We start from the raw sequence: 27,684 nt of genomic DNA, 5'->3' as shown, positions 1-27,684 counted from the left end.
ACGGGCGCGGGCGCACGTTGCTGGTGGGCGCGGCGGGGCCGGGCGTCCGCGTGAGCCCCCGCGGCCTTGGCGCCGTGACCGCCGCGCTCGTCCGTGGCCCTCGGCAGCGGGGCCCGGGCCGTCGCGCCGGGAGGAGCTTCGTCCACGTCCGCAGAGGTAACCTGGGCCCGGGGCGCGTCCCCGCCGACTGTCCGGCACGTGCGACCCCTCATCGGCAGAGGTCACCCCGCCGGCCCGGAGAGGTCACCCGGGCCTGGCCGGTCGTGGCCTGCGCCCCGCGGGGTCATTGCTTGGGGACGGCGTGCGAGCTGCGCTGTTCACCTTTCACCCTTCGCGGGACGCGCTTCCGTGCAAGTGAGGGGGCCAGGAGACACCCGGGTTGTTGTGAAACTGAGCGGAGCGGTGGACGCTGGCAGGTGGCCGAGCCTCCCTCCGGGGGAGGCGTGCTTGCTTGGGGGGCAGCGGCAAGCCCACGCTTGTACTCGAGAGCACTTGAGGGGTGTTGCTCAGCCTCTCTCGACTTCGGACAGGGGTGGTCGCTGCGGACAGGTGTCCCTCGAAAGCCAGTATAATGCACGGAAACTTTTTCAAGTGCTTTGAACCTGAGATTGGGGTCGAAAGCTAAAGCGTCCGTGTGGATAGATAGATCATTGGTGCGTGTACAAATGAACTTGGCCCTGGCCCAGCGCCCTTTTCACCTTAGATTAAGGAAGTAAAACCCAGGATCGTAATGAATGAATTTTTCAGAATTACAAGTTTATGGTGACACACACACACAAGTTGAAGTCTGTGCCTAGTTTTTAAATAATAATTTTAAGTAATACACATTTCCCATGAACTTTGAAGTGTTTTCATAGCTTCCAGTCCAATCACTTGGGAATTGTAGGCGTCAGCGCCTGTGAGGTTGGTGACTGTTTCTAAACTTTGGACACAAAATGAGGCATCTTTTTAACAAATGGAAACGAGCCATTGGTTTCACATAAATGTGCTCACGTTATTATTATTATTGTTAATGTTTGGTTCATGGGTGGTATGGGCTGCAGAGGTTCCAGGAGTTGTGAGAGGTACTGCTCACTAAATGCAAGCGCTAGCATGAGGCAATTGGATGACAAGCATTTGCCGATTCTGACCCATAAATGTCCTGAGACAATTACTGTGACGATTTGAGAGAAGACGTTTTTAAAGTGCTTATTTGAAAGGCAGAAGAGAGAGAGAATGAACTCTGAGCCTACACTGGCTCACTGCCCTAAATTCCCAGGCCAGGCCTAAGTCAGGAGCCAGATGACCCAGCCTGAGTCTCCAGATTGTGGGGAGGGAACCCAGAGTGTAGACCCTCACCTTCCGCCTCCCAGGAAAGCAGGATCAAGTCGAGCTGGGACTCCAGTCTCAAATTGGGTATGTGGGCATTCAGAGTATATTGGCATCTTAACCGGTGTATTAAACACCTGCCTCGGTTTGTATAAAACTTTTCGTTAAATGAAAGGCTCTTCCCTTCATGCTTATAGAAGCTTCAAAACGGGCTAAGTGGAGATTCCTTTTTTGAAGTGTTAGTACAACTTAAGCAGAAGTGAGCTTGGAGAAAGGACTCTTGAAAGAAACGTAGAGTGAGCGAGCCTGTGTTCGCTGTCCTGCAGCAATGAACTTGGCGTGTGGAGCTGGGAATCGCACACGTGGACTACTGACTGATGGTCAATAGCCCAAGTTTATTCGTGGTATCAAGCTTTTGTAGACTGAGGGTCCCATAGGGTCAGGGAGGAGGTATTGAGGAGCTTACATAGTTCCCAGAGCCACTCTACAGAACCCATCAGTTGTTTCCACGCCCTGGTCTGAAAGTATCTCTCTTGTATATCCAATCAGTGGTTCTACAAGCCTGGTAAAAGTGTCTTTATGTTCCTGTTGGGGGCGGACGTTGTGGGGCAGAGGGTTACGTTGGAGCTTACAGCCCTGGTCCCATCCTGCTCCCCGCTGATGCTCCTGGGAAAGCGGCAGCAGCCTTGGGTTTCTGCCAGGCCGAGTGGGAGACCAGGAGGGAGAGTTCCTGGTGCCGGGCATAATCATTGTAACTAGGAGGAGTGCACCAGCAGATGGAAGCTCCGTCTCTCCCTCTCTCTAACTCTGCCTTTGAAATAATGAAGGTTAAAAAAGTTACTGTGGGTGTTATTTTCCGCTATTATTGCTTGAAGGATGCCTGGTTTTATGAAAGTTAAAATATTGATAATAACTAATGCTTTACTATTGACTACGCATCAAGCTAAATGCTTCATAAATATGCATTCATTTAGTTATTTATTACACGATCTGATGGGGTTTTTATGATGTTTTTTTCCAGATGATGATTAATTGGCCAAGGTCAGTGATAGAACCAGGGCCTGGGATCTTTTTAGTAATGAGACTGTGTCCACCAATACTCAGAACTGGAAGTTGCCTGCCATGTACATATTCAAAAAGTGTTTCAGTGTTTCGGTTAGTTATGTACAGAGAGATGGTAGCTGGGTAAGGATGTCATGATGTTATTCAGTGACTGGGCACAGATCCCTGACACATGTTAAGTACTTAGTGAATCCCCACAAACTTGGTTCTGATGCACAGTTTTAAAATGGCACACAGGAGTGTTGGGCCTGTGTGTTTGCATCTTGTATCACAGAACTCGGGTTAAAGTCCAGGCTTTGCCCCTGGTTACAGTGTCTCCTGTGTACACCCTGGGAGGCGGCAGGTGAAGGTCCAAGAGTCCTGTCTCCCTCCCGCAGGGGGATGGCTGATACCTGGGTTGAGTTCTGGCTTTGGCAGAGCTCAGCCAGCTCTTCAGTCTTTCTCTCCTGAATCTCCCAGCCTCTCAAGCTATTTAACTGTGTCTTTGTTTTGCTTTTTTTAATGTGCATATTTTACCTGGGCATGTTGCTTTGATGTGGATACAATGTTCCAGCTTCCTAAGAATGATGATCTGGGGAGGCAGGAAGGAGGCGGTTTATGGATGCTCCCAGTACATGGTCTAGGAGAAACAGTCAGCAGGCTAGCGCTATGAAGTTTTACTGTCTTTTTAGAACAGGTAGGACATTCGATAGTTACAAATAAGATTTTGTTGAAAAATCTGAGAGTTTATTATGTTATAGTTAATTGGATGTAGTGATTGTTCAAATATGATTCTAGGTGTTGCTGTGATGGTCTTATGAACATGAGCTGGAGATTGCCTCCAGTAGCAGTGTCTCTAAATCTAGATGTAGATATGGATATCAATGCTTACTTACTTCAGTATTTGTTCTGTTTGTTTGGTATTTCTCCCAAAACCCTGACGGATTCAAATTTAGACACCAAGAGTGGTTGTAGAGGAAGAGAATCTCAATGAATTTTCTGAGTTGGTCGTGTGGTTTGGGGATTCGGTTCTCTCATCTGGTTAGAGTTAAAGCGCCACTGCTTCCAGTGGAGAGAGCATGCGCACTCCTACTCTCGTGCTTGTAAAAGGCAAAAGTTTGAATGATCTTAGAACATTTATTCAGATTAATGAGATTGGATGGGTATTCTTCCATGTGCTGAAAAAATAAAATGACCCGCTCAGCTCCTTAGAATTCGCCTAAGAATTTCTATGGCTGCACTAAAGAAACCCTCTCACAGCTACATAGGTGAGGTTGCTGAAAACCAAACCCAGAGTCTCAGCCTGTGAGTGGCAGAATTACAATGCTAATGAAAAATTCCCAGCCTCACTAGTATCAATAGGGCATTGATTGAGGAGGAATGGGTCTACAAATTGCGAGGAAACAGGAGAAGATCCTGGTGATGCTTGGGATATGAAACCTCTGAGTTCTGCTGAGTCCTTTTTTTTTCCCCCCTCTGAGATTTACCCTGCTTTGTCCGAACATTGTCAGGACTTCCCTTGAGATAGTTGCCTTACAAGACACTGAGGGTTCTCTTCAGATGTACCACTGCTCCTCCTTGCTTCTTGAGCTGCAAAACCCAAGTTCAGCAGGTCCTGAAGGGTAAGATGTAAAGTGTGATCTGTAAGGAGAATCCTGGGTGGGAGTGGGGTCTGCATAAATTTTTTTCAGTTTATGCAGATAGAAATTTGGAGGAATATGCCTGAGAATGGGTGTTAAAGGTGTGGGATAATCATTCATAGAACATGAAGCTAAAGCAGGTGAATCGATGATAGGGGCCCTTTAAGAGTTTATTCAGCACTGTGACCTCAGGAGTTAGGGCTCTCTAACAGTCTGATTGATTGAAACTTGGGCTAGCAGCTGGCCTGCACCAAGTGAGGCTGAAATACCACAAGTGCTTCGGTTCACTGCCAAAGCAGAGAGCTGGAGGCTCAGGCAGGCTGGGAGGCTGGAGTGGATTTGTTATGGAGGTCACCGTTCCCGTCTGCAGGGGTGCAGAGAGCAGATACAGCTGTCACCACAACCAGGAGGAGCATTCATGTAAGGGAGCCCCGCCTGCGTGAACGGTGCTATGGTTCAGGAATCAGAGCTGGAGCTGGGAGGGCCGGATCGCTCTACTCACCGCAGACACTCTGGCAGGATACCAGTGGAGCAAGCCATGTAGTCTGACTCGCACAGATCCATCATGTTGGCCGACTGATCATGGTGTCCCTTGGAGAGAACTAGATGGACAGTCTATTGAATTCTGATTTGATATGTCAAGTGAACAGAAGTGTAATCTGAATTACCAAAAAATGATGCCCCCCCCAATCAGTTCTTTTTTTTTTTTTTAAGATTTGTTTTGTTTTTATGGGAAAGTCAAATATACAGAGTGGAGCAGGAGAGACAGAGACAAAGATCTTCCGTCCTATGATTCACTCCCCAAGTGACTGCAACGGCTGATGCCGCCCCGATCTGAAGCCAGGAACCAGGAACCTCTTCCAGGTCTCCCAAGCGGGTGCAGGGTCCCAAGGCTTTGAGCCGTCTTCGACTGCTTTCCCAGGCCACAAGCAGGGAGCTGGATGGGAAGTGGAGCCTCCGGAATTAGAACAGCACTCCATATGGGATCCTAGCGCATTCAAGGCGAGAACTTTAGCTGCTAGGCCACACTGCCGGGCCCCCGGGTCCCCTTTATCAGTTCTTACCCAGAACCTTTTGAATGAAGGGAAGCTGGGACCTTCCCCTTTAACAAAAGAAAAAATATGGGTTTTTTTAAAAGGCAGAGTTAGAGATCTTGCATTTGCAGGTTCACTCCCCAAAGGGCCATACCAGACCAGTGCCAAGAGCCCAGGACTGCAACTGAACCTCCCACGTGAGTGGCAGGGATCCAGGCTCTTGGGCCATCTGGTAGTTTACTGCCCAGATGGCCACATTGGTGAGGTTGGAGCTAGGCGTCAGGGCCAGGAGCTTCCTCCAGAACTCCTATGGGGGCAGCTGTGTCCCAAGTACTTTAGCCATCCTCTACTGTTTTCCTGAAGCATTAACAGGGAGCTGGATTCTCTAAAAAGTGAAAAACAGAGAAGCCACTAAGTTCATTTTATCCTCCTTGTTGCATGTCCTAAGTAATCTGTTTTATAATGTCATTTCCCCTTTCGAAACTTCTAATATGAGAATTCTTAAGTCGTTTACAATTCCTGACCTTAAATAACTAGATTGTAAACTACTTGAAGGCAGTGGATATGCATGTGCGCATATATTGCTTTTTGTAAGTTAAAATTATAAGTAATGTCAAGCCTTTGATAGTTGATCAATGAAAAGCTCCAGTTTGACTCAACAGGCTAATCCTCCACCTTCAAGTGCCATCTTGCATAGGTACCAGTTCGTGTCCTGGCTGTGCTAGTTTCCGTTTAGCTCCCTGGTTATGGCCTGGGAAAGCAGTGGAGGATGACCCAATGGCTTGGGACCCTGTGCCTGTGTTGGAGACCCAGAGGAAGCCCCGGCTCAGTTCTGGCCATTGCAGCCATTTGGCGATGAACCAACAGATGGAAAATCTTTTTGTGTCTCCGTCTCCCTGTGAACCTGCCTTTGTGGTAAAAATTTAAGAATTTAAAAAGGCATAGAAAAACTCCGTGTTGTGTTACATTCATTTTACATTGATCTCCTCTACCGGATTAGAAGATGCAGTCGCGCAGTCTGGGTCCTACCCTTGAGGGATTGTAATGCTTTTGGGAAAACTATGAATTGAGTTTCCTGGAGTTGCCAGGAGTTGTCAGTTCTTCACCGCTCTTGGCCTTTGGAGCAGTGGTGGGCTCTGGCAGTGGCTGCTTGCACTTCGGCCCAGGACTCACCTGGTAGTCCTCATGAGGGTTGGCGGGATCCATAAAATGCGTTAATTTAAATGTTTAAATACACTCAAGATTGGATACCTGCAGCGATGGACTTGGTGCACAGAGCCGATAATAACACACGTGGACTACTGACTGGTGGTCAATAGCAAAATTTGTCAACAGCATCAGACTTAAGGACTGGAGGGTCTCTTGGAACTAGAGAGGAGGCTTTGAGGAATTTACATTTCAACAGCAGGAGGGAGTCACCTCTCTTTGTTTCGTATATCCAATCAGTTATTCTCATCAGATGCTATCCAATCAGTTGTCCTCCTACATTTGTGTGCCCTGGATGCTTTTTTATTTATTTATTTATTATTATTATTTTTAATCTATTTTATTGTGTTGTTGTTGACAATCTTTTCATAGTTAATTACAGTTAAAGAAAGAAAAAGAAAAAAAAAAGGTTCAGGGGGATAGGGAAGTGGGCAATACTATTATGTCCATATTGTTTCCATCTTGTATCTGAGGTAAAGGAGGATATTGAGGGAGAAGCCCCACCCGGTTTCCCGCCCACCCCAAGTCCCGGATGTGGGGCATGCTCTGAGATATGTGCTCGAGTGGGGTTAATAGTTCTCCAGTTATGAATCGCTGCCAGTTTCACTCGATGAGGTCGTCCACTGATTGATATGGTCCATCATAAAGTCTCCGTTTGCCCCATTTTTCGCTGCTAACATGTAGCTGAGATGAATGATTGATCTGCTCTGTCTTCTGTCTTTTCTTGGTTAGAGTTCTGAGTCCAGCAGTTCGATTGGGGAGATCTCCAAAGAAACTTTGAGGTATTCCCAGACTAGTTTCCTGCATGTTCTAGCAAGCACAGGGCCCGGCATAGTCCATCACCCCAATCAGCTGGTGGTTGCAATTGCTGGGTTGGTTCTGTTTTCAGTCCCGAGTTGCACTGGAACCAATGGGTGTTGCAGTCCAGTCTGGTTCTGCCCAGCACATACTCGGCCCTCACACTAACCAGTGAGAGCTGCAGCCTAGTTGGGGCGACCCACGATAACCCTCACCCGGCCCGCCCCTGGTTTGCCAGTATGTGTAGCAGAAGACCAGTCTGTCCCCCATCCCATTTGGCTCTGGCACTTGTCAATGGGTATTAAAGCTTAGTTCTATCTAACCAACTCAACCATCCAACCCTCATGGGTGTTGTTGAGTGCCTCTCTATCTAGCCATCCCAGCCCCCGTCCTAGTTTTCATGCCCTCCCACGGGACTAGTGACCCAAGAAGGGGGAACCCACTTTTTCCCTCCCAGGTCTCTCTGTCCCGGTTTATGCACTCTTTAGGTGGTTCTGTGATTTGACTTGACAGAATTAGTCCCCAGTGCCAGCTTCTGCGGCTATGCCCAAACATCCCTCACCCACTCTAATTTATGCTTGCACCAGCAGGAATAATCAGCCCAGCCTGGCTTTTCCCTAATCTATTCCACATGCAGCGCACAGGTGTTGCAGCCTTGCATAGTCTAGTCTGTCTCTATCCCAGCCCACGCTCTCCGGTGGGAGTAGCTGTCCAGCGAGGGAACCAGCCCCTTAATCCCCCCGCCAGTTCTGCCCCTCCCTTCCTTCCTGGATCTCACGTGTGCTGGTTGGGTGCTGCATTCATATCCAGTACAGGCAACCACGCCCTGGCATTCCATAATGTGTACTGGTTTTGTCGCGACCAAACCCGGCTCATCCCACACTCTGATCTGGTGATCGGATTTGCCAGTGGGTGATATGGACTGATTGAGCCTGGTCTGCTCCTGACCCATGCTGAATGTGTGCCAGTGGGAAACTTCCCATGGCCTATTCTGGACTGTTTCCTATCATGCTTCTTGCGCTTACCTGCAGGGACTGTGTCCTGCCAGAGGAGTTGCCCAGGCTCCTCCATCAGAACCCCTCCCAATGGCAGGTTTTGCGCATGCCAGGGAGTCCTTGAGCCAACCCAACTCAGTGCACGTCCTGTCCTAGCAGGGACAGTGGCTTTTCCTGGCTGGCTTTCACCCCATTCTGGTTCTTGTTGTTGGATGTTTCAGCCCGGCCATGGCTCGTCCATACCCACATACAGCTCACACATGGCTCAGTAGGGGGTTGAGACCCAGCCTAGTCAGTCCCACATCTACCCCCTGGTTCTCCATGACACCAGATGGTGTTGGGGTCTGAACTGGCCTGGTGCATCCAATCCCAGCCCACACTAGTGCCTCGGGTGACTGCAACTGTTTCCTAGATAGAACGCAACCCCAATTCTAGCACATACGCCCCTTGGTGGGAACCTCAACCTAGTTAGGGTGTCCCGTTACCTCCCCGATTGGGCTTGTTCCTAGCTGTAAATCATGCACCTGCCCGTGGTTGCTCTGAGGACCAGTAGGTGCAAGAGCCTAGCTCGGTATGACCTGTGTTCTATGCTGGTTTCTAGTTTTGCTTGTAAACAAAGGTTTGTTCAGTCCTGCCCAGTACATTACGTTCCATTACCAATTTACACATTTTGGAGCTACTATGCCCTGCTTGTCCGACCCCCAGATCTGGACGGCGTGTTCACCAGCGAGAGCTATGACTCGCCAGGGGAGCTTCCCAAGTACCTCCACTTGATCCACTCCCAAACCCAGTTTACATACATGCCATTGGTTTTTAGGCCAGTACCCGGTGTACTCTGGCCTCCCATTTGGCCTTGTATGAGCTGGTGAATGTTGCAGCCCGGCCCACCCCACAACCTATTCAGGATGCACATTTGGGTGCTGCTGCCTTACCCAGTCCAGTCTATGGCGGATCCCTTTACCTGTGATTGATGGCAGGCTCCTTGGTCACACCTAGCTTAGTCCATAACCACCTAAAATTTAGGTTTACCAGTGGGGCCAAACTTTCTACAGGGTGTGGCCCACACATCCTGCACAGAGTCCACCCCAGGATAAGGTTCTAGAGTGCTAGTTAAAATTATGGACCTGCCTGATGTGACCAGTCTCCTGAACCAACATCATGTCAGGCAAAAAAATATCCTGCTAGACAATCTGGGGGTTATCTTCTGCATTATAGGTGTTCAAAGCTCAGCATTATTGAGTGATTAGAAGTTCTCCAAAAGAAGAGCCACTGGCGTTGGGAATCTTTAGGATTGACTCAGAACCCAGAAACAGTGGGGTCACCCTAGAGCTATCTAAGCAGCAATTCGGACATCCATTACCCCAGAGCTTCCCGGCCGGGCGGCCAGCAGACAAAGCCTGGCACCACATGGTGCACTGGCCACCCTGGATGAGGCCGAGGACTCATTCACTGCCTTGCGGCAGTGTCTTTGGCGTGAGCCCCCAGCATTGGGTCCGACCCGGCAGGGGCACCCCCCACAGCTGCCACACTGTGAGGAGCGGCAGTTGCCCCCGAATCCCAAGGCCCGAACCCCTCCCAAACTCACCTAGCTGCCAGATATTAGCAGTTGGGTGGAGCTAGGAATTTTAAGCCAGTTCCCAAGTTCCCTCATGGCGCACTTACCCGAGGAATGAGCTCTCTTGGGTCCTGGATGAGGCCGAGGACTCGTTCACTGCCTTGCGGCAGTGTCTTTGGCGTGAGCCCCCAGCATTGGGTCCGACCCGGCAGGGGCACCCCCCACAGCCGCCACACTGTGAGGAGCGGCAGTTGCCCCCGAATCCCAAGGCCCGAACCCCTCCCAAACTCACCTAGCTGCCAGATATTAGCAGCTGGGTGGAGCTAGGAATTTTAAGCCAGTTCCCAAGTTCCCTCATGGCGCACTTACCCGAGGAATGAGCTCTCTTGGGTCCTGGATGAGGCCGAGGACTCGTTCACTGCCTTGCGGCAGTGTCTTTGGCGTGAGCCCCCAGCATTGGGTCCGACCCGGCAGGGGCACCCCCCACAGCCGCCACACTGTGAGGAGCGGCAGTTGCCCCCGAATCCCAAGGCCCGAACCCCTGGATGCTTTATGTTTACTACTTGAGGCAGTGCCCTGAGTGTCAGCGTCTTGTTGCTCCCCCGTGGCCTCCTGAGCCATCGGGTGAAGGTGGCCGGTGCCCCCGTTCCCTGGCAGCCTGCCCAGAGACGGGCCCTGTCCTGCTCCCCAGTGTCCTGCGAAGTTAGAAAGCTCAGGTTGTTGCTTTTGTCATTTTCCATCTTCACACCAAAGCACTAAACTACCACCTGATAAATAGTATTTAACCCTGTGTGAGTGTGAAGAAAAGAGCCAGGGAAGGTAGAATTTTGGTCTTTGTGATGGGAGTGTTGTGCTGGATTTTGAGATCCCCAGAAAATCATCGAGTCTGAAGTCGGTGCTAAGGCAGAAAGGCGGTTTATTCAGGTTAGCCTAGGTCTCCCAGCCACCCCGCCCCACGGCAGCCCAGCAGGGCCGGGCAGGGGAGGGGCAGCTGCAGCCGAGGCCACAGCAGGAACAGCAGGGCAGGAAAAAGTGCGAGGTTCAACAGCCTGGGGTTCTTACACATTTCAGGCTAATAATTATACAGTCATGATTGGTCAGTTTAACTGTTAACTTTCAAAAAGAACAAGTTAGCAGGTTTCTATTGATGGGTTTGAAGCAAGCAACTTTCAAAAAGTATAAACATGTGAGGAGTGACCTGCCAGGTGTCCTGCCTGTCACGTAGACTGTCAGTCCTGGAGTTCACACAGCCCCCAGCCAAGCAATTAAGGCAGAAATCACAAAAGCAGAAAACACCTAGGTTCTTCAGGAATACCTCCATTGTTTTCAGGTTGCTATGCCAGAACAGCTTGCCTTGAACTGAGCAGGAGGTGGGTGGCCATGTAAGCCCTGTTACCATTGTGGAGCACTCTGGCTCCCCCAGGGATTCAGATTGTCTGCAAGTACAGACACACGCATCTTGTACAAATAAATGTGTTTATAGTTCTGGAAACATTACTTATGTTTAAAAGCAGGGAGCTGGATCGAAGTGGAGCAGCTGGGTTTTTGTCTGGCACATGAAAGAATCTGAGGCCAAGATATAGATGAAAGTTAGAGATTTATTGGCACAGCTTAGATTTGCACCCAGAGGGAGAGCAGCATGCTGCACGGGCTGCTGCTCAGCAGGGCCAGCGTTACCCCTTCGTGTGGCTCTGAGGAACTGGGGATGGCACTTCGGGCAGAGCTTCCCAGGAATTTGGTGGCTGCAATTCCTGACTTTTGGACGTCTGGGTAGTGTCCTGTGCTAAGGTACAGAATAGGAGTGACAGTGTCAGCTATGATAATCTTACCAGTTATTACGGTGAAGAGAATTTTTAGGTTGTAAGTCATAACACTGGAGAAAGATACAGTGACATTTTCTATGGCTTTTTCGGGCATTTCTTAACTATAACTCTCCTAAATTTCCCCTATTAATATTTATAGTAGTATGTACATTTGTTTTTTGTTTTGTTTTTTGTTTTTTGGTTTTTTTTATTTTTTTATTATTATTGGAAAGCTGGATATACAGAGAGGAGGAGAGACAGAGAGGAAGATCTTCCGCCCGATGTTTCACTCCCCAAGTGAGCCGCAACGGGCCGGTGCACGCTGATCCGATGCCGGGACCAGGAACCTCTTCCGGGTCTCCCACATGGGTGCAGGGTCCCAAAGCTTTGGGCCGTCCTCGACTGCTTTCCCAGGCCACAAGCGGGGAGCTGGATGGGAAGTGGAGCTGCCGGGATTAGAACCGGCGCCCATATGGGATGCCGGGGCTTTCAAGGCGAGGACTTTAGCCGCTAGGCCACGCCACCGGGCCCGTACATTTGTTACAGTCGGTGAATCAATATTGTTTGCCACACTCTACAGTTAACTTTAGAGCTCCTATTAAGTACTTCTGTGGGGTTTCACAAAATGGATTTACCATTGTAATATACAGAATAGCTGCACTTCCCTGAAAGAATGAGTTGTCTGCTGCACTAAAGCCTTTGCTCCTGCAGCTTTATGGCAGGTAAAGTCAAACTGTAGAGTCTGACTGTTGATTGGGATTATGATTTTGAACTTGTGGAGCCTGTCGAGAAAATTGGTATTTTAATGGTGAATATTCCTGTCCATGAATATCTTCCCATTTATTTTGACCTTTGATTTCCTCATATAGACCTTGTCCGTACTTGTATTTTTTTTTTTATTTTATTTTATCACAAAGTCAGATATACAGAGAGGAGGAGAGACAGAGAGGAAGATCTTCCGTCCGATGATTCACTCCCCAAGTGAGCCGCAACGGGCCGGTGCTGCGCCGATCCGATGCCGGGAACCTGGAACCTCTTCCAGGTCTCCCACGCGGGTGCAGGGTTCCAAAGCTTTGGGCCGTCCTCGACTGCTTTCCCAGGCCACAAGCAGGGAGCTGGATGGGAAGTGGAGCTGCCGGGACTAGAACCGGCGCCCATATGGGATCCCGGGGCGTTCAAGGAGAGGACTTTAGCTGCTAGGCCACGCCGCCGGGCCCCGTAGTTGTACTTTAAATCTCTTGGTGTATTATTATTAGGGGTTGCTGTTCTAAGTAGTATTGATTATCATTGCTGGTATATGCAAAAGCAGCTGAATTGTATATATTCATTTTGTATATATTCATTTGCTGTATTTGCTTGTTGGTTCCAGGAGCCTTTTTGTATATTGTTTGTTTTATTCTACAAAAACATTAAGTGTGGAAAGAAAAAGTCTTATTTCTTCTCTTCCAATCTATATACTTCTAAATTTCTATTGTAGTACTTCATTTGACTGTACTGGCTAAGATTTGGAGTACACTGTTGCTGAATAAAAATGATTAGAGAAGAACCTGGTGCAGTGGTTCAGTTGGCTAATCCTCCCCTTGCACGTGCCAGTTCATGTCCTGGCTGTTCCACTTCCCTTCCAGCTCCCTGCTTATGGCCCAGGAAGGCAGCAGAGGATGGGCCAAAGCCTAGGGACTCATGGGAGTCCTGAAAGAAGGGCCTGGCTTCATGTTGGTTCAGCTCTGGCCATTGTGACCACTTGGCAAGTGAACCAGTGGGTGGAAGACCTTTCTCTCTGTAAATCTGCTTTTCCAGTAAAAATAAATAAATCCAAAAATTAAAAAAAAAAAAAAGAAAAAAGGATTAGAGCACTGCTCCTTGCATTGTTCCCAGAAAAGTGTCCCCTTGTGTATATTCCTGATAAAATTGAAAGTTTCACTCCACTCTTAGTTTGCAGACTTGGTTTTCTTTAAGTTGCAAATGGATGTAGGATTTTTTTTTTTTTTTTTGAAGTTTTTGTTTGTTGGGCTCATGCGATGGGTTGGTTTTTACATAATGGCCCCATCCTTGTGCCTCTGAATTAAATCTCACTTGGGGATGGCATTTTGGTATTACGGAGTGGCAGGTAAAACCATCCCATGCCACACTGGCACTCTGTACCTGCGGGCAGCGGTTCTGTGCCAGCTGTTCCACTTCTGATGCAGCAGCATGTTCCTGCGAGACCCAGATGAAGTTCCTGGAATTGGCCTGGCCCAGCCCTGGCTGCTGTGGCCCGCCGCGGAGTGAATCCGCAGGAAGACGACATCTGTCTCTCCCACTCTCCTCCTGTAATGCTGACTTCCACAAAATCTTTTTTTTTTTTTTTAATCTCATTGGGTCAGGATGATTGATTCTCTTCAGATATCGCTGATTTGTTTCACTGATGTGTGTTGAAGACTTTGTCTGTTCGTGAGAATGGCATGTTCCTTGGTCTTCCATTCTTGGATTATTTGTAGGTAGTTTAGATATTAGAATAAAGCTGGCTCATACAATTAAGAAGTTTTCCTTCTGCCTCTGTTTTTCAGAAGGAGTTGTACTTGACATTAGTTTCCCGTGAAATGTTCAGTATAATTCACCAGTAAAATATTACAAGCCTATTACTTTCGCTTTTCAAAAAACAATTGCTGATTGTGTTTTGTGTAAGTTGTAGTTTATATTTTTTAGTGAATTTGTCCACTTCATCTATGTTAACTTGCTACCTTTTTAATATCTGTGGAATTAATAGTTGTGATTCCTTTTTCTTTTCTGAAAACTGCTAAAATTGTGTCCAATTCCTAATTAAGTTTTGTCCAAGAATTTGGTTTTGAATTCACTGATATTTTCCCTTTTTCATTTTCACTAATTTCTGTTGTGATGGTTACTTCTTCAAGGGTGGTGAGCAGTGTAAAGCTAACATGCTGGAAGACTTTCCAGGGTGAGAAGTAACGCCATAGACCGAAAAGTACAAGCAGACAACACCCACCACATTGCACTAACCAGATTGTCAGCGTGTGACTTACTGTCGGGCCACTGTAATGGGGGGGGGAGGGCTGTTCCTCTTCAGATACGTGTGGAAGTCCCACCTGCTGCAGCGGGACGTGGAACATCCCCCCCCCCAAGTTTGGCGTCTCACATTCCTGGTACTACTGTGGTGGTTTCACTGGGTTTTTCCCCCCCACAGACTTGGCAAAAGAAAAGCTGCCTAGCATTTCCAGTCTAAGTCAAGCCCTGAGGAGAAGAAGGGATCACTGCCACGAAATCCTTCCGCTGAGCCAGACACAGGCACCAATGTGATAGGGTTTATTTAAAAGGTAGGGGAGTCACAAAAAAAAAAAGTGGGCCCTTTTCAGGGATGAAATGGGCAGGACGAGAAAGATGAGAGATTTCTACCTTCTGTCAATTAGATACAGGAAGGAGAAAGAGAGTCTGCTTTGCCAGGCTGCTCAAGAGCCTAGAAAAGGAAATGACTAGGTGGTTCTGCCCCCAGGTCCCAGGTGAGGGGAAGACATCCTGAGGCAGGGTTTTTTTTTTTTTTTTTTTTTAAGATTTATTTCTTTTTATTGGAAAGTCATACATATACAGAGAGGGGGAAGGGCAGAGAGGAAGATCTTCCGTCCAATGAGTCACTCCCCAAGTGAGCACAACGGCCGGAACTGCGCCAATCAGAAGCCAGGAGCTAGGAGCTCTTCTGGGTCTGCCCTACGGATGCAGGGTCCCAAGGCTTTGGGCCATCCTCGACTGCTTTCCCAGGCCACAAGCAGGGAGCTGGATGGGAAGTGGGGCTGCCAGGATTAGAACTGGTGCCCATATGGGATCCCGGGGCGTTCAAGGCAAGGACTTTAGCCACTAGGCTATCATGACAGGCCCGGGAAGGGGTTGTTTAACTGACTTGTAGGTGCATAGGGTTACATGGGATCAGTGTGTGTGTTGGGGTTGGGGTGGGGAGCAGCTTCAACTCTGAGGCTAACCAACTGCCTGTCCCATATCACAGTCACTCATCTCTCTCTCTCTCTCTCTCTCTCTGTTTTTTCAAAAACACTTCCCTTGGAAGAAAGAGAGATGACAGCTGTTAAATTTGCTAGCTGCTTGCATCACTAAGGTAGACTCTTAACAAGGTGCAGGGTTTCAGAAGCATTCCTGTATCTGCAATTTCCCAGAATAACTAAATGAAAATGAGAAGGTACTTGAAAAAAACCCTTCGCAGAATTGAAAGACACCTTTGGGGGTGGTATTTGGCCTGTCGGTTAAAGATGACCCGTTCCAGTTTGCTGATGAGTGCACATCAGGGGAAGCAAGCCGGGAAAGCTGGTTTCATAAGTTGGCGGTTAGTGGGAGAATTCTGCAGGCCAGGTAAGGGAAGCTGAATTTATTGAACACTGTGTTCAAGGAAGCAGCAGGCAGGTAGGACAGGTAGGAGCCGACTGTGGCTGCAGCAGAGTGTCATCTGCCCGAGTTGTGTACTGCCCGAGCAGGCTGTCCCTTCTTAAGAGTGGCCTGTGCTGTAGGCTTGCAAGGGAGCAGCGAGCAGGACCACCAGGACCACCGGAGGCTGTGGTTGTGGTATGGCCTGCAGTATTTGCTCAGGGTGATTCTCTGTGGTCCTGGAGGTGTTCGTAGATAGATCCTTGTTGTTTCTGCTGAGTGAGTAGCCACTTGTCTGTCTTTGACAGCAGAGGCCCTTGTAGATGTGTGCAGAATGGTACAGGATGTAGAACACAGTGAGATAACCTTGCTTGCCATTGGACCTTCACAGTGGATAGCCTTGTAAAGTAATGAAAGGCCTCATCATTTTCTCCTGTAGCTTTCTCAGTCCTTTTGTATTTAAATGGTTTTTCACTGGTCTTTATCTCTGTAGCTTTGAAAGAATGTTTGTGTTTTTTACTTGGAAAGCAGAGCAGCTGAGAGAAACCTCCTGTCCCCTGGCTCACGTCCCAGTTGCCTGACACAACCTAGGCTGGGCCAAAGGTAGCAGCCGTGGCCTCCCAGCTGGGTAGCAGGGACCCAGTACTTGGGCCACCCATCTGACGCCTCCTGGGACACATTAGCAGGAACCTGGAGCAGAAGCAGGACTGCATCCCAGACTCAGGGCTGAGGGATCGGAGGCACCCTAGCAAAGGCTTTTCCTGTTGGTTGTTAGTTGATGTGATTCTTAGGTGTCACTGACTTTGTTTTGGTAGTAGCATTTGTGTCACTTTTAAAGGTTTGGTGGAGCATCCCCCTTTATTTTGTTGGGGGGCAAGATTTGCAGTTTCATTTAACAAAACAATGCAAACGGTGAATAGCTATGTCTAAATAGTAGCTGATGTTAATTGTTAGGGAAGGAGTACAGGGGTTAATTTTGCTGGTAGACTATTCTTTAATGGGTTTCCTCAGTCAACTTTGGACCCTAGAGAATTAATGGAAAACTAAATCTAATTCAAACCTTATTGGGCTTTTAAAAGATTTATTTGTTTTTATTAGGAAGGCAGATTTTACAGAAGAGAGATAAAGATCTTCCATCAGCTGTTTCATTCCCCACATGGCCACAACAGCCAGAACCAAGCTGAGTTGAAGCCAGGAGCTTCTTTAGGGTTTTCCACATTGGTGCAGGGTCCCAAAGACTTGGGCTGTCCTCCACTGCTTCCCCAGGCCAGAAGTGGTGAGTTGGGTAGAAAGTGTAGTAGCCGGGACTTGAACCAGTTCCCTTAGGGAATGCTGGCCCTGGAAGGTGGAAGATTAAGCAACAGGCCACAAACCTTATTGTTCAAACGAGATAATTGTTCTCAACATATTAGAAGTAGTAGGAGTAGGTGGGTGTGGGTCGGCTGTGGGACAGGGCATTGCCTACTGCTGAGGGTAGCCTGTTCAGTAATGGCTGCTTAGGGGTGTACCTCCCATCAGGTAATTTGCTCAAAGGTCAAGTAATTTGCTCAAAATAGCACTATTAACTCAGTTGAGACTATCTTATTGTAAAATATGAGATTTCTTTTAAAGATTTATTTTTATTGCAAAGTCAGGTATACAGAGAGGAGAAACAGAGAGGAAGATCTTCCACCCGATGATTCACTCCCCAAGCGACCGCAACAGCCGGAGCTACGCTTATCCAAAGCCAGGAGCCAGGAACTTCTTCCGGATCTGCACGCGAGTGCAGGGTCCCAAGGCTTTGGGCTGTCCTTGACTGCTTTCCCAGGCTACAGGCAGGGAGCTGGATGGGAAGCAGGCCTGCTGGGGTTAGAACTGGTGCCCATATGGGATCCTGGTGCATGCAAGGCGAGGACTTTAACTGCAAGGCCACTGCACTAGACCCCAAATCTGAGATTTTTTTTAAAGTTACATTTTACTACCTTTCTGGGGAAAAGATTTGGGTGTCTGGGAAAGACATTTTGTCAAATTGAATCCCACAATGACACCAGGTGAAGTACTGAGACATTACTGTACACCATCGTTCCTCTCCACTCTTGATTTGGGGGGGAAGATGGCTGCTACACCAACTGTTCTCACCATACGTTGACGGGTGATTTCTGTTCTTCTACAACTTGATCTAAAGGCATTAGTGGAGGGATCAACATGAAGTTTCATCCCACCCTGACATTTGTAATGATAGCCGACACATAGGTGGTGCGCCATGGTTTGCAAAAGCAAGTTTGTGTGATTGCTGTAAGAGCCCTGTGAAGTCATCCTCATTGTTCCGGTGGATTTAGAGTCTGGAATGAATCGCATGGGATTGTTTCCAGAATGTGCACGTCCCGTTTTTTGCCTCCAGTTCTGTCCCGTTTTACCACAGTGCTGCTTTGTAGACTAACAGAAGCGTTAGGAACATCTCTTCAGTAGTTGTATCTCAAAACGATTCCCTCTGTGACCGCTGAGCTGCTTTACTGTGTCACGTGTATATAATGTGCTTCAGTGAAACATGCTATATACTGTAGTTTTAATTTGATTTAATTTAATTTACCCACAGTGAAAGATTAAGTATGTCCTTTTTTTTTAACCTCCTGGTAGTTAGTGATTGTTTGATTTAAATGGAAACCTTTGTGTAATCTGGTATCTTTTTAATCTAGACGCTGATATCTATCGTCATCCTTCAAAATGCAATGGAATGTACCAAGGACTGTATTTCGACTGGCACACAGGACGGGCCTGGAACCACAAAAAGCTGGCCTTTGGGGACACCGTCAAGACATGAAAGGACCATTCATTTTGTTTCATGCTAAATCCAAGGTGGTTTTAGCACAAAGCCCTCAAAAACAGTGGCTGCACTTAGCTGCCGCCCAGTGTGTTACAAAACAGAGCAAAACCTTGGCTGCTCATCCCCCCGGACCTGAGACGCTGCGCCCTAAGCCATGGGAGCAAACTGCTGTGTCCCGGAGGGTGTTATCATCCAGGGCCACAGGCCACGGAGTTCCTTCAGACAAAAAGGAAGAGCCTGATCCTTTACAAGACAAATCTATTAGTCTTTATCAACGATTTAAGAGAACATTTAGGCAATATGGGAAAGTTTTGATTCCAGTGCACCTAATAACTTCTGGCGTTTGGTTTGGAACATTTTATTATGCAGCCATCAAGTAAGTTTTCATTTGGTTGGCCTTTATCAGATGTTAACCTTGTTAATTATACTAATGGTAGCCTTAAGTAAGTACTTTTTAAAATACTTGAATGTCTTTGATTGGCAAAATAGAACTACTCTTTATAGCTGTGTTTCACGTTTTGATCATAGGAGCTTATTTTTCCCTACAGTGTGCAGCAGGCATTTTGACAAGTTCTTTTTTTTTTTTTTTTTAAGATTTATTTTTATTACAAAGTCAGATATACAGAGAGGAGGAGAGACAGAGAGGAAGATCTTCCACCCGATGATTCACTCCCCAAGTGAGCCGCAACGGGCTGGTGCGCGCCAATCCGATGCCGGGAACCAGGAACCTCCTCCAGGTCTCCCACGCGGGTGCAGGGTCCCAATGCATTGGGCCGTCCTCGACTGCTTTCCCAGGCCACAAGCAAGGAGCTGGATGGGAAGTGGAGCTGCCGGGATTAGAACCGGCGCCCGTATGGGATCCTGGGGCGTTCAAGGCGAGGACTTTAGCCTCTAGGCCACGCCGCCGGGTCCTTTGACAAGTTCTTAACGTGTGTAGCTCATTTCATCCTCAGAGCTGCCATATGAAGCTGGGAATGGTTCTCTCCACTCCATCAGTGAGAACACAGCTCAGAAGTAACTGAGGTGGGAAGAGGTGGAGCCCGGGTGAGAGCCCAGCTGTGTGTGCTCCATCTCATGGCCCTATTCATCACTGCTCCTCTTGGCTAGCATTAAGGAAAGCCTGAAAATAAAATCGCAGGTTTCAGAAATGTGGCAGCACTCCTAGGGTTTCCTAGGAGGGTTTATGAATGTAGGAAACAAGGCGCGTTTTGCTGCATGTGTGGTTTTAGTGAGGAATTGTTATTATCCGTTTTAGCCATAAACAGTAAGCAATTGCAGGCTCATACTGTGATGTCACCTTCAGGCACTGTCATGTAGGGCTTTTTGTTGTAAGGCACGTGTGGTTGAGCCCGGCCTCAGAATTCCTAATGTGTGTTTCTTGTTAAATCCTGTTCCTGCTTTGCAGCTGAGTTACAGTGTCACAGCTTTAGCAGCAGGAACACATGTGCCATTCTGCTGGGCACGGCAGAGTTGGGGGGCAGCCTCAGAGTGTGAGCACTAGGTCAGTGGATCGTTTTCCTTAGGCACAATACCGTTCCTGAAGAAGATCCTGTATCTCTACTTTTTGGAGTTATTTCTCTGTTTTTAATGACATTTTCGGGACATGGTAATGTTTACAGAAATCTTCAAAATTGCCCTTAGTTTGACAGAGCAAAAAAAAAAAAGTTCTTGAGTAAAAATTACAATGGACATTTAGTCCCGCTATTAACAAACGGCCCTGTACATATTTGTTTCCATTCAGAGCCATAAAGGATTCCTGTAATCCAGGCAGAAGTGACTTGAATAATCCCTTTTTCTTCTGCCCTCCTTATGTTGCCCTTAATATGCCTTCAGGATCCTGTCTTCAGAAGCAGAAATCGGGCCCGGCGGCGTGGCCGAGCGGCTAAAGTCCTCGCCTTGAAAGCCCCGGGATCCCATATGGGCGCCGGTTCTGGTCCCGGCAGCTCCACTTCCCATCCAGCTCCCTGCTTGTGGCCTGGGAGTGCCTTGGGACCCTGCACCCGCGTGGGAGACCTGGAGGAAGTTCCTGGCTCCTGTCTCCAGATCAACACAGCACTGGCCATTGCGCTCACTTGAGGAGTGAATCATTGGGCGGAAGATCTTCCTCTCTGTCTCTCCTCCTCTCTGTATATCTGACTTTGTAATAAAAATGGATAAATCTTTAAAAAAAAAAGAAATTAAATTTTTAATTAATTGGGATATGAGTTTCTCATTTAGACCACTCTAAAAAGAAAAAAAGATTCATGTATTAGAAAAGGCAGAGTGATGGCGGGGATGAGTCGGGGTAGGAGAAAGATCCGTCCACTGATTCATTCCAAGATGGCCACAGCATGTGGTTCTCTGAGCCCGGAACTCAGTCCACACCTCCCGCGCTGGGGGCACGGGCTGAAGCGCGCGGACCATCATCTGCTGTTTCCCCCAGGAGCTGTCAGCAGGAAGCTGGAAAGGAAGTGGAGTAGCCTGGACCCAAGCTGATACGGGATGCCAGCACCACAGCAGTGACGTAACCCACTTCACCCAGTATTGGCCCCTCATTTGAGTTATAAAAAGAAAATGCTGGTTTCTTTTTCTTCCCCTTGCCTTCTTTGCTAAACGAGTTGTGTAACTAAAACAGCAGCTGCACAATGGTGGCTCTCCTCTGCCGGGACTTGCAGCTTGCTTGGTTTTACTTCTCCTCTCCCTGCAGATTGCTTATGTCTGAGCCCAGCGGGAGGACTGCACTTTAAACTCATGTGCCTTGTTTTGTACAGGTGACTTGAGACTGGGAATCTGGTGATGAGGCCTCCTGTGGCCGCCTGGGCAAGGCTCCCTGGCCAGCCCATCCATAACACCATGCCACTGATCCCTGTGCTGCAGGGTCTACTGCTTCCTGGGCAGTGCCCATTCTTGTTTTGTATAGATCCATAATGTTTCAGTGTGACAAATCGATGTATTGTGAGATATCTATCACAAGTAATACTCAACAAATAGAACTCGTGGATGAAAGAAAAAGGCAGGACATGTTGCAATGATAGTATCTGTGAGATGACTAAAAATTAAAGTTCATTGAGTTAAATGCAGGTGTCTTCAGTTCAACTAACAAGAAGTTACCTGCTGTATTAGCTTTTTTTTTTTAAGATTTATTTGTTTTTATTGGAACAGAGAGTTGTGGAGAGAAGGAAAGAGAAAGCTCTTCCATCTGCTGGTTCATTCCCCGAGTGGCAGCCGCTGATGTCCCCCCGTGGTACTGACAGCGAGTGTCTCATTGCATCCACGTGCCAGCCCGACTGCCTTGCTCAGAAACACAGAGCAAAATGCCACTCCCTGCTTCACACGCGTTCAGGGGCTTTTGAAATGCTGTATTTCAGGGACATCTATGTTGTACCTGCAATAGATTCTATTTTAAGCTAAGTTCTATTATCACTCCTGTCTGGCAAACTGCACAGATCTTCCAGGTTCTCACGTTTAACAAGTCCAAAGGAAATGAGGCTTTTTTCTTTTTCTTTTGTGAAGAAAAATCAGCAGTTTAAAACTACATGTTTGTTTTGTAGTCACTCATGTTTTTATTTGGCTCCTTCATGATTGTATTTAAATATATAGATTTTTACTGGACCTGGTTGGAGAACGAAATGATTAATGAATAATTTCATAACTGTATTGGTACCAGAAGATAAAAATAGGATATTATTTATTTTGATTATAAATATTTGTATAAATATTTATTATAAATGTTGATTGTAAATATTGATTAGTTATTTTAGTGACTTGATTAAAAACATGGAATGACTAACTCCAGATCTGAACCTACCTTCATGGGTATATATACCTAATATCAAAAGTTGGGAAAGATTAGAAGCTGGAAATAATTCAGGTTGGATCAAAGTTGAGTTGTGAATTTATTATAGTTGTGTTTTTAATTAATGTCCCCTGAGTTCTTCTGGGACCCTCTTACTTTGGGCCATCAGTGGTTGACCAGTAGTATTGAGAATACTCTCTAGTTGCTTCATACTGTGATGAATTCATGGAAAAGGGCACCCTTTCCCAACTAAAGTGATATATTTTAAAGTTTGTTTTATTTATTTGAAAGCGGGGAAAGACAGATAGGGATCTTCCATCCACTGGTTCACGCCCCAGATGGCCACAGTGGTCAGGGCTGAGTCAGGAGCTGGAAGCTTCAGCCAGGTCTTCCATGTGGGCACAGGTGCCCAAACACGTGGGCCATCTTCTGCTCTTCCCAGGCTATTAGGGAGCTGGACTGGAAGTGGGACCATCAGGACACAGTGCCCACTGGGGGTGCAGGTGTTGGAGGCTGCAGCCTTACCAGCTATGCCATGATCTCCCTCCCCCCCATTATTTTTTAATATTTAAGAGTTCACACTAGCATAAATAGCAGTGAGTGATTCATTGAGCTTGCTTGCTTTTTCTTCTCTTTTCTTCCCTCCTTTCCCCTTCCCCTTCCTTCTTTCCATGCTTTCATTTGGGGAATGGAGAGACAGCTCCCATCCACTGGATTACTTCTGAATTACCTGTGATGGCCAGGGTTGAGCTGGCCTGAAGCCAGCAGCCAAGAACTCAGTCTGACTCTCCCTGGTGGGTGGCAGGAGTCCAGCTGACTCATCACTGCTCTCCTGAGGTCTGCATGAGCAGAACGCTGCTGTCAGGAACTGGAAGCACCTACCTAGAACCCAGACACTGTCCTGTAGGGTGTAGGCATCTTAATAAACATCTAGGCTAGATGCCCACCCCTAATGACCCTTGGGTGGCTCTGCCACAACCCCGAGGCAGGATCAGGAACATTAGCCTGGGATAGCCCCTTGTCATGAGGTCCCTGCTCTGATGCGCTGAGACGCACACAGCGTCAGCTCTGGATCCAGGCATGAGGAAATAGTTCCAAACCTACCTTGAGAGAGGTGCCACCAGGCAGCTGGCATGGAAGCTGGAAAATACCAGTGTCACAGAAGACATGTAGCCTTGTTCCAAGCAAAACATGCCTGGAAGCTCTTCCCAAGGAAAGAGGGCAGGAAAGATATAAATAGGGGACCTCCTAGGGCAATATGTAACTCTTAGTATTCAATAACTTAGTATCATATGTTCCATTTCTCGTATGTGATCATTATGTTTATGCAGTTAGAGCTTTGTGCTGGTTTAGGAGTGAAGGGCCACAGTGTCTGTGAAGCCCCATAGGGGAGCAGTGAGGAAGCTTCTGCAAGGGAACAAGGGTAGCAAAGGTTTCATCAGGAGACTGAGAGTAAGACCACTCTTAACGGCTGGTGATGGAAGCTTTCTCTGCTTTCCCTCCCTCTCCCTCCAAAACGTTCTGCAGTTAACAGTCATTGCTTCTTCATCTACCTTTTAAATCTGATAACAGAATGGAAACATCCTTTTAGAAGAGCTGAATTCTTCATCAAGCCTTTTATTCTTTGCATACTAGCACAATACATGAGGGCATGGAACTTTGAAGGCCAAAACTTGGGTATTGGAATTTAAGCTGGAACATTCTAAAGAAGTGGGGTTTTGTTGAGGAAACTAGAGCTATTAATTATTCTGTTTTCTAAATATACTAATTAGGATGCCCACATGCAGAAGCAAACTGGAAGTTGTAAACGGTAAGATACAGCATGACAGTGATGTTTGTTTGTATGTTGTGTATTCTACACTGAGTAAGAAGCTCTCTTAGAGTAAAATTCAAGTGTTTGGTATGCAGAATCATAAAAACAAAATGTGATTAATACCTACTATAGTAAAATATAGCTTTGGTGTTTTCAGTTAATCTTTTGAAAATATCCTACAAAGTTTATATGTATATAAATTGCTTTTTTTTTTTTTCATAGAGGAGTGAATGTCATTCCTTTTCTAGAACTCATTGGGTTACCTGACAGCATAGTAAACATCCTGAAAAATTCCCAGAGTGGAAATGCGCTGACAGCATATGCCATGTTTAAGGTGGGTGCTGTTCCACACAGACTGCCCTGTTACTTGCAGACTTGACCCATGTGGAATTCTGTGTTCACTTCCTGTAGTCTTTTACAGCTGAAACCATTGTTCTTCATCTCTTGTATGTGTAGTGAAGTAAAGCTATAGCATTGTAAAATATAAATAACACGATGGCTTTAGGGAAAGTGCCTTAAAATGTGAGGAATCACTTCTGACTTCCTGGGATCAGACTTGGCGGTTTTTCCCGCCACAGGGATGTGCATCCTGCCTGCTGTGTTAATGAAATGTCGCGTTTGGTTTATTGCTTAGGATAGCTCACCTCTTCCTAGCAAGTAAAATGGTAGGATTTGACTTAAACCATGTTTATATGGTAAACCTAGCCCTTCGGCTGTTAGACGTAAGTACGTCTTTTTCAGATGTTCACAATGTATTGCTGTTCTGGAGTTCAATACCATTCTCTTTATGAATAGTTTGTATACTCATGGGTCTTTATTTTGGAAGGAATGACTCACTGTAAATTACGGGATTTAGCTATACAGGCATAATTTTCTCAGTTGACAAATTCTTATGAAGTTCTGTAAAATCATCTTGAATCATCTACCAAAGAAAACATGTAGAACATGTTATTTTACTTCCATTTACAAAAACACCTATAATCATGGCTTATTAGTCTATTCATAGTAGTGTATTCTGTCATCCTTAATAGAATCCTGTGAAGTCTTTTTTTTTTTTTTAAGATTGATTTATTTATTTTATTACAAAGTCAGATATACAGAGAGGAGGAGAGACAGAGGAGAGACAGAGAGGAAGATCTTCCCCAAGTGAGTGCAATGACTGGCTCTACGCCATCCGAATCCGGGAACCAGGAACCTCTTCAAGGTCTCCCACGTGGGTGCAGGGTTCCAAAGCTTTGGGCCGTCCTCAACTGCTTTCACAGGCAAAAGCAGGGAGCTGGATGGGAAGTGGAGCTGCCAGGATTAGAACCGGAGCCCATATGGAATCCCTGTGTGTTCAAGGCAAGGACTTTAGCCACTAGGCCACACCACTGGGCCCCTGTGAAGTCTTTTACTGTAATTTTGGTTAGAGACTAAGGCTTAATTGCTGGTGTTTTCTATAGTAAAACATTAAATTCATACATTTCAACTTTCTAGTTACATTGGGAATAAAGTAACCTTAATCAGGACAATACATTAAATGGATTTGTGGAACCTGGAGTTAGAATAGGAGCTTGCTCCGTCCGCTCCGTGCATTGATCTGGTATTGCAGTACCTCCAGGAATGGTGCATCCCTTAGGTGGCAGAATGTGCATGGATGCTGGCCCATGCAGAGTGGTCAGCACTGAGAAGACGGAATGCATAAGGACTGCAGGTGTGTTTATGGGGTTTTCCGGGAAGGTTGCAATGTGAGTTTAAAGGTCTGCTGAGAGAGGAGAGTTGATTGGGCAGCTCCTAGGAGAATAGTGTTCTAAACACAGGAGATGCCAAGGGGTACACCATTGGGATTTCAGGACCAGTGGAGGAGAGAAAGCCAAATCAGGTGTCCTTGTCAGCTCTTCTAAGAACTTGAACTTTTGCTCTGAGCATATGCAAAGTCACTGGGTATGTTAAACCTCTGAACTCTGCCATGTAGGGTAAGGATAAGAGCCAAGGGACCTGGCAGGAAGTTAACATAGTAGCCTAGTGATAGGAAGGACCCAGGTCATTGGAAGAGGCGCTTTGAGAGGTAGCTGGAGACAGGTCTATTGTGGAGGAGGTGGAAGAGATGGGTTTTCTGATGAATTGGGGGTAAATTACATGAGAGAGAACATCTGAAGCCACATCATAGACACCGGGGCTGAGTGTTCAGGTCCGAGTTTGCATTTCTGCAGTGGCAAGGACTTCAAGAGGAGCATCCCGGAGAGGGACATGTAAGTCAGGAGGCCATCGCTGAACCAGTGTTGAGATCCTGCTAGGAAGGGGAGGTCACTAGATGGCTGTTGCTGGCTGGAATAATGGGGAGAATTTCAGTCTAGAAATCTGAATCTAAAAACCATCGAAGCATAGATGGCATTGAAGACCTATCACTGGAAAGCCTCTCGAGGAGGGAGGTGGGTGGTAAAAGGCGAGGTGCAGGAACCAAGTGTTGTCCCCTGTGTTCAGTAACAGTGTCAAGACCCCAGGAGCAGGGAGTATTAGGGACCTGGCTGCAAGCTTTAATGAAAGCTTGATTGGGGGCAGTTGGCTAGAAACTGGAGCAAGCACAGCTGCTCCTTGCAAGGGTTTTGGTTATCGGCACCCCAGCAGTCACAATCAGCACAGCCTCTTGGGTCTCACAGTTCCCTCTGGCTAGGCATCTCCAGTTTAGTTTGGATCCATAAGGCTGTGGCTGGAGTTAGAGCTGTGCCTGCCTGTGCCATGAGCACCGCTGTTTCACCACTTTGACCTCCAGAAGGTTCCAGCTGGAATTCCACACCCAAGGTGAATTGTGACGAAGATAGCTTAGGCTCAGAAAATTCCAGAAACTTTGGAAGTGAAGCTAAATCCAGCAGAGAGCATATGTTGGACTTGGGCTGCTCATCGTCACGTGGAGAAGTTTTATTCCACTGTAGCTGTAGATATATGAACGCACTTGAGAAAATCCATGGAAAATGGAACCAAAAAATTAAATTGGTGTTGGTTGACAAATTTGAGGGGAAATCCTTGGATATACTTTGTGGAAAATGCATATTATGAAAACAGGTGCATCGATAGTTACAGTAGGTTTTAGCCTTGTAAACTAGTCATTTATTCTGGTTGGTTAATCTAGAGAATTTAAACCTCAGCCCCATTTTTCATAAGACGACAGCTCTAGCCAGGTGCTGATCTGCCTGTGCTTTTTTCCTGAAGATTGCGACACCTGCCCGGTACACCGTGACCTTGGGAGGAACGTCCTTCACCGTGAAGTACCTGCGCAGCCGAGGCTACATGTCCACCCCGCCGCCCGTGAAGGAGTACCTGCAGGACCGCATGGAGGAGACCAAAGAGCTGCTCTCTGAGAAGATGGAGGAGACGAAGGACAGGCTCACCGAGAAGCTACAGGAAACCAAAGAGAAAGTTTCTTTCAAGAAGAAAGTGGAATAGGGTGCCTTACACGACAGGAAACAGCTGCACTCCAGCCCTCTGAGCATCGGGCAGATACCTTCTGGTTGTGGTGGTGTGTGTTGTTGCTAGGAGCCCATTACATTATTCTGAGCGTTCAAGAACTCAGAA

The 27,684-nt window shown here is 47.1% G+C and overlaps 1 protein-coding gene and 1 pseudogene across 1 annotated transcript; both read left to right on the top strand.

Moving 5' to 3' along the window:
• Positions 1 to 8: 8 nt before the first annotated feature.
• Positions 9 to 27,611, top strand: FAM210A (family with sequence similarity 210 member A). The gene is made up of 4 exons (XM_058678486.1): positions 9 to 156; positions 18,417 to 18,920; positions 24,355 to 24,466; positions 27,322 to 27,611. The coding sequence occupies exons 2-4, from the start codon at positions 18,445 to 18,447 to the stop codon at positions 27,553 to 27,555; spliced, it is 822 nt and encodes a 273-aa protein (XP_058534469.1). The 5' UTR covers positions 9 to 156; positions 18,417 to 18,444; the 3' UTR covers positions 27,556 to 27,611.
• LOC118760322 (U2 spliceosomal RNA) lies at positions 25,590 to 25,748 on the top strand (annotated as a pseudogene).
• Positions 27,612 to 27,684: the final 73 nt, after the last annotated feature.

The sequence above is a fragment of the Ochotona princeps genome, chromosome 21 (assembly GCF_030435755.1).
Source record: "Ochotona princeps isolate mOchPri1 chromosome 21, mOchPri1.hap1, whole genome shotgun sequence".
Taxonomy (NCBI): domain Eukaryota; kingdom Metazoa; phylum Chordata; class Mammalia; order Lagomorpha; family Ochotonidae; genus Ochotona; species Ochotona princeps.
This window is presented reverse-complemented; position numbering and strand designations above follow the sequence as displayed.